The 5,711-nt window shown below is 42.3% G+C and overlaps 1 protein-coding gene across 3 annotated transcripts; it reads left to right on the forward strand.

The window, feature by feature from the left end:
* The first annotated feature begins 1,090 nt into the window (after nt 1–1,090).
* LOC147443756 (serine/threonine-protein kinase AFC2-like) lies at nt 1,091–4,558 on the forward strand. Of its 3 annotated transcripts, XM_086526554.1 has the most exons (12): nt 1,091–1,497; nt 1,757–1,961; nt 2,187–2,213; nt 2,726–2,879; nt 3,011–3,062; nt 3,144–3,258; nt 3,335–3,426; nt 3,505–3,649; nt 3,734–3,798; nt 3,880–3,977; nt 4,066–4,171; nt 4,259–4,558. In XM_086526554.1, the coding sequence occupies exons 1-12, from the start codon at nt 1,426–1,428 to the stop codon at nt 4,394–4,396; spliced, it is 1,269 nt and encodes a 422-aa protein (XP_086382680.1). In that variant the 5' UTR covers nt 1,091–1,425; the 3' UTR covers nt 4,397–4,558. The 3 variants fall into 3 exon arrangements, with proteins under 3 accessions (XP_086382680.1, XP_086382681.1, XP_086382682.1); XM_086526555.1 differs by lacking the exon at nt 1,757–1,961 and having other exon boundaries at nt 1,101–1,497; XM_086526556.1 differs by lacking the exons at nt 1,757–1,961; nt 2,726–2,879 and having other exon boundaries at nt 1,320–1,497.
* The last annotated feature ends 1,153 nt before the right edge of the window (nt 4,559–5,711 follow it).

The raw sequence follows: 5,711 nt of genomic DNA on the forward strand, positions 1-5,711 counted from the left end.
CGAGTAATGACATTTCTGGAGACAGCATACCAGTATGTCAGCACCTATTAGCCTCCGGGAGCAGTTCCCTACTGTCCATTCAACAACTCAGTGGAATAGGAGAAACTCTATAGACAATATGACCAATATTGCGGCCTGTAAAGAGCTTCTCTTGCTAATAACCATGATTCGGTGGCGGATCCTATAAGCAAAGATCCATGTACGCAACAGCTATTAGAGCAAGTTCAGATGGCTGCAGATGACAGACATCAGTTTGGTATTGTAGCCAACACAAACCCTCATTTTTCCTTGGGGCAGTGATAATCTATTCACACCTTCTCAAAGGTCTTTTGTGCAATAGGCGGTTGAGGTAGAAACCACATATAGCAAGCGCGACTCTAGCTCGACAACACTGCAAGGTTCGTGATCTGCATCCAATTTTCCACGCGCATGCGTTTGCTTGGCGCAACACAAAAATGCTACTGGGCAGGGCACGGCTTCCGTTTCTTATAATTTTTTGGAGAGACCACAGTGCCAACTCTCCACCATACTTTTGTATGGCACCTCTGTATGACGTGCACTTTGCACTTTGCACTCTGAAGGTGAGGTTACATGTACCGCTATCCTCATTCATTGTACTCATAATAACTACAAAAGAAGAAAGGTAAAACACAGTCAACATCCACCTTCTATGCTACCAACCATTCAATGAAAATTTTCTTTTTGAAATACTTTTCGTTTGCTGCAAGAATTTATATGTAGCACCTATGCTAGAAAAAACATTCATCAGTAGACAACCTCGCTTGGATATAATCTCAACTGTAATTATCCCTGTAATCTCGAATAATTGATGCACTTAACTTTGTCTCCTCCCATAAACATTGTTTCAAATGTATATCCCTTTCACGCAGTGCCGCCCTTGCCAAATTAGTCATGCTCTTGTTTCCTTCAGTGCTAGATACTAAATGTTAATTTGCATATGTCCTATGTATTCTATAGATGTTATATAGCAAGGCCCACCAAGCAAGACTAGTTATATAGATATCACAAGCAACCTTCTTGGCATGTACATGGGAGGTTCACACCACTCCATGTTGGCTATACACCACAATATACAATAAGCCCCAAAAATAGATTACAACTCTTCCTGTTGTGGACTAGTTCGATTATCCACATTTTGCATTAACGCTTGACTCAATATTTGGAGCTTCAAAATTTTATGAATGGGAATTTTATTCGACGTAATTAATCTTTTTGTTAGATTGTTAGATTTGGAGGGAGAGATCTGAACTGATGCTAGGGTTTGAACGCAGAATTGCTATTCTGCTGTGATTAGGTCGAAACGTGCCTGCTCCTCGAGCTGTCGCGTGTTCTATCGAGTTCACCTCTTTCTATTTGCCCCTGCAGTAGTGCTGCTCAACGAGTCTCGGATCCTTGGCCGCCTTCATGGAGTTCGACCGGCGGCCAGAGAAGCGTGGCAGGCTCGAGTACGAAGAAGCCCTCACGAGAAGGGACGAGGTTGGTTTTTCCCTGAATTTTCCGCAATTGTCTATGATGCGTTTATACTCAAGACTTTTACTCCGTTTTCTACGCATGGAAATGCATTCTGAAGCTGTGGAGACGTTGTCTCTCTCTCATTTGTGTTGATCTGTTGTGGGATAAGGGCTATAGTTTGTGTAAGGGTGCGTTTTGGGGGGGGGGGGACTATGCTTGCATTGTAACATGAAGAAGAGTATGTTTATGATGGTGGAACATGGATGCCGGATGGCTTTTGTAGGCTCAGCCTATTGCCCACACTGGGCATCATTATATGGAGCATGAAAGGCATGACAGGGGGGGCGCAGCGGTTCAAGCAGGGTCGGGCCCTGCTCCTATTAATACCTATGTGAATGGAACTACTCGGGCTCAATCCCCGCCTTGGCGAGAAGATGACAAAGATGGGCACTACGTTTTTGAGCTTGGAGAGAATATCACTCCCCGCTGTAATGACGCTTGCTAACTCCTACACAGCATGTTGGCTTACAACTTGACAGATTACATATGCTCATATGTGGTTTGGTTTAATATGCATTTTACTCGCTCAATTCTCAAGAGGGTTTCATGACCTTTCCTGTTGCTTCTGCATTACGTTACGTTTCTTCACTTTTGTTTGATTTTGGTTTCTTGAGCCTAACTCATGAATTTGCTTTGTTCGTGTTTGCATGCAGACAAGATCCTCAGCAAGATGGGGGAAGGTGCGTACCTGCGTACCTTTGTTTCTTCATGATTTTGGGGAGTTGGTTTTTTCTTTTTGACAATTTTCATGCGGGAGAAGAGAATTAAAAGAGTGATGATTGCTTTTTGTTCATGATGTTATCTGGATTTGTGATTTGCTTAGTTTTGATAAAAGAAGTGCTGAGATGATTGATGGAAAACCTATATTCAGGTCAATGTGGTTGATAGACGTTCTGAACTGTCTGCAGATATATGACTGCTAGTTGAAGTGCATGCATTTATTGATCCCTGTGTGTTGAGGTGCCCTTTATAGTATTTGCCGATGGTCATGTCTTTTCTTGCAATTTTTTGTTATGTGAAAGTGGGATACTGGGTGCTTGAGTATCAAAGGAGCGTCGTTGTTTTGTTAAAGATATATGAGGAAATAGATATCTGAGCAGTGTTGTCCAGATGTTACGTTTTTCTATTTATGCATCAATTCCCTGAGGTGATGTGATAAATGGGAAGAAATGATATCTGTGGAGTCCTGCAGGGACGTTTGGCAGGGTTTTGGAATGTTGGGATCGTGAGGAGCAGGATTATGTAGCTATTAAAGTCATTCGAAATGTCCAGAAGTATCGTGATGCTGCTATGATTGAAATAGATGTACTGCGTGTGCTTGCCAAGCACGACAGGACTGGCTCACGGTCTGTCTACCACATTCATGTTGCGAGATAGTTACAAACACTGCCAGCTTGAGCTTCTACTTGGTAGTAGATGTATGCCATTTCCTTTGTTTAAGGAAATGCTTAACAAGCTGTTCCGATGTTTGATGCAGGGGCTGCGTACGACTAAGGGGCTGGTTTGAGTATCGCAAGCATATATGTATTGTATGTTACTGTCCTTGCTAATTTTTGTCGACTTGGAGCATTCAATCCACTGTGGTTTGATCTCACTCATGCTCGTCACAGGTTTGTGACAAGCTTGGACCCAGCTTGTATGATTTTCTGCTTCGCAACAGCCACAGGCCTTTTCCTGTTGATCTAGTGCGTGACTTTGGCTTGCAGCTTTTGCAGTCTGTCGCATGTAAGCATGCATGTAAATACTCTCTAAACTATTACCCTCTGTAAGTTGTGAGGTGCTTACAACTTGTTTGGTACAGATATGCACGATCTCACACTCATCCATACAGACCTTAAGCCAGAGAACATACTTCTCGCTTCGTCCGAGTATATAAGAGTTCCAGGTTACAAGGTAGGTGGGAATCTTTTTGTAATATGAGTGACTGGTGGTTTGGGAAGTTTTCATGTGAGTTGTGTTCTGTGTTTATAGAGCTCTCAACCTGGGAAACATTTTGCTTACATCCCTAAGTCCAGTCAGATAAAGCTCATTGATTTTGGCAGTGCTACGTTCGAAAGTCGACATCATTGTTCAATTGTCTCAACAAGACATTATCGAGCACCTGAAGTTATTCTTGGTGAGCTAGGGTTGTCAGTAACATGATGTTGTGAATGCTGTTATCTTGTGATTTTGTCTTACCAGTTTGCTTTATTTGCGGAAGGGCTCGGTTGGAGTTACCCATGTGACATGTGGAGCATTGGATGTATTCTTGTTGAGTTGTGCACTGTAAGACTTCAATGTCGCTATCCTTTTTCAGGCTTAGCAATATCTCTGTTTTTGTTTTCTAACATCCTTAGTGCTTTGTAGGGTGAGGCACTTTTCCAAACACATGAGAATCTGGAACATCTGGCCATGATGGAGCGGGTTCTTGGGCCTATTCCTCTGAAGATTAGCAAAAGAGTCGAGTGAGTTTCTTTTACATGTGCGAAGATGCACAACCAATTTGATTACATTTCCTTGCAATGCTCATTGGTTGCTTGTGTTCTTTTGCAGTCGGAAAGCTGAAAAATATTTCACACACCGTGGCACACTGAACTGGCCGGATGGTGCCATTTCTAGAGATAGCATAAGGACTGTCCGACGGATGACTAGGCTCCGGGTAAGTGGGGCCTCATCATGGTAGTGCTTGATTCGCATGCAAGTAGACACCTTACTGGTTTCTTACCGGCGTGTTTTTTCCTTATAGAACATTATCATGCAATCTGTGGACCATTCGGCAGGCTTGTTGATTGACTTGCTGCAGGATCTCCTGAAATTCGATCCATCAGAGCGTGTGACCGCAAAGGAGGCATTGAGGCATCCCTTTTTCAGTGATCAGAGATGATTCGCTCTTCTGATCCTGATGGTTGTATACTAGCACCGGTGGAGAATGGCAGGTCTCCCATCTTTGGGCCTGAATCCATTCTTGCACTTCTCTTGAAATTTTGTACCAAGCTCTTGAAAATTGTAACGAATTCCATTTCAAAGTCACATGCCTTTCAGTCTCTGCTTTCCTTGAGCTCATTAAATTTTTTAGTTGAAGTGGGGTTTCTGATGGTTTTCCTCATAACTTGCCAATATGTGTGTGTGTGTGTGTGTGTGTGTGTTTGTGTGTGTGTGTGAGAGAGAGAGAGAGAGAGAGAGAGAGAGAGAGAGAGAGAGAGAGTTTTCAGCTGTATTTGCAAGTTGGGTGGCTATTTTAGGCTGCGGCTCTCCTCTATTATCGTCTTTAAGGTGATGGCCAATGCTATTGCAGTAAAGTTGAAATCCAACGCTTTCTACCCTGAGAATGTTTTTCCCTTTTTCGCCTGCTTCACCTCCTCAGTACACAACACGTGGTGATGAAAAAGGTCTGCATCTGATCATCATCGACGGAGGAGATTTGGGTGAGTATTCGAGCCCAAAATGTAGTGTGGCACCTTGGGGCCAGCAGAGGAGGGTGTGAACCAATGCCTGAGGTGCTGGGGGATGGACGGGTCCGTCACTACACCCCCTTTTGCCTCACTCCCTTCAGCCTCCAGCTCCTCAATGTATCTCCCTTGTTTTCCCGTGTATCCTTGGTGGTTTTTGGCTTTCTATAAGAAGTCTTAGAGGAGAGTTGAGTTAAGCATACTTTCAAGGTTTTCATTGATGATTGGGGTTTACCTTTTGGATTTACTATGTTAAATGGGTCTTTTTTGCCTGCTCAAAAAGGCTTTTAAAGAACAAGAAATTAAGGAGTGCATTCATAGGAGTTTGTTCAATGAATTTTGATGTGAAGTATTGATTCAATGATTTTTTTTTTAATTTTTATTTGTAAAAGAGTGCTTTCATTTAAGGGCCTCATAAAGATCTAGTTCATTAAATTAGTTAATTATTTCCTAGTGTAGTAGACCTACCTTTTCTAATGCACATTTTTTGTTGTTTAAGTGAGACCCTTCGTAATATATAAGAAATTTATAATGGACTATGGTTTTACATTGGAATACAACAAAAAGAACTCCCCATAAATCTCTTCCCCTCTCATTATAAGAAATTTATAATGGACTGTGGTTTTACATTGGAATACAACAAAAAGAACTCCCCATAAATCTCTTCCCCTCTCATCTTAAGTAGAACTCTCGTCACCTTGTTATTTCACCTTTCATTTCACTACTTGATATGGCTTGACCTTTCTTGCA

Source organism: Adiantum capillus-veneris, chromosome 13 (genome assembly GCF_014529385.1).
Source record: "Adiantum capillus-veneris isolate H3 chromosome 13, ASM1452938v2, whole genome shotgun sequence".
NCBI classification, from domain to species: domain Eukaryota; kingdom Viridiplantae; phylum Streptophyta; class Polypodiopsida; order Polypodiales; family Pteridaceae; genus Adiantum; species Adiantum capillus-veneris.

Coding starts and splice junctions, on each gene's coding strand:
- LOC147443756 (XM_086526554.1), top strand. CDS start 1,426: ATGGAGTTCGACCGGCGGCCAGAGAAGCGTGGCAGGCTCGAGTACGAA. Junction 3,650..3,733: donor AGCACCTGAAGTTATTCTTG/GTGAGCTAGGGT, acceptor TATTTGCGGAAG/GGCTCGGTTGGAGTTACCCA. Junction 4,172..4,258: donor GACGGATGACTAGGCTCCGG/GTAAGTGGGGCC, acceptor TTTTCCTTATAG/AACATTATCATGCAATCTGT.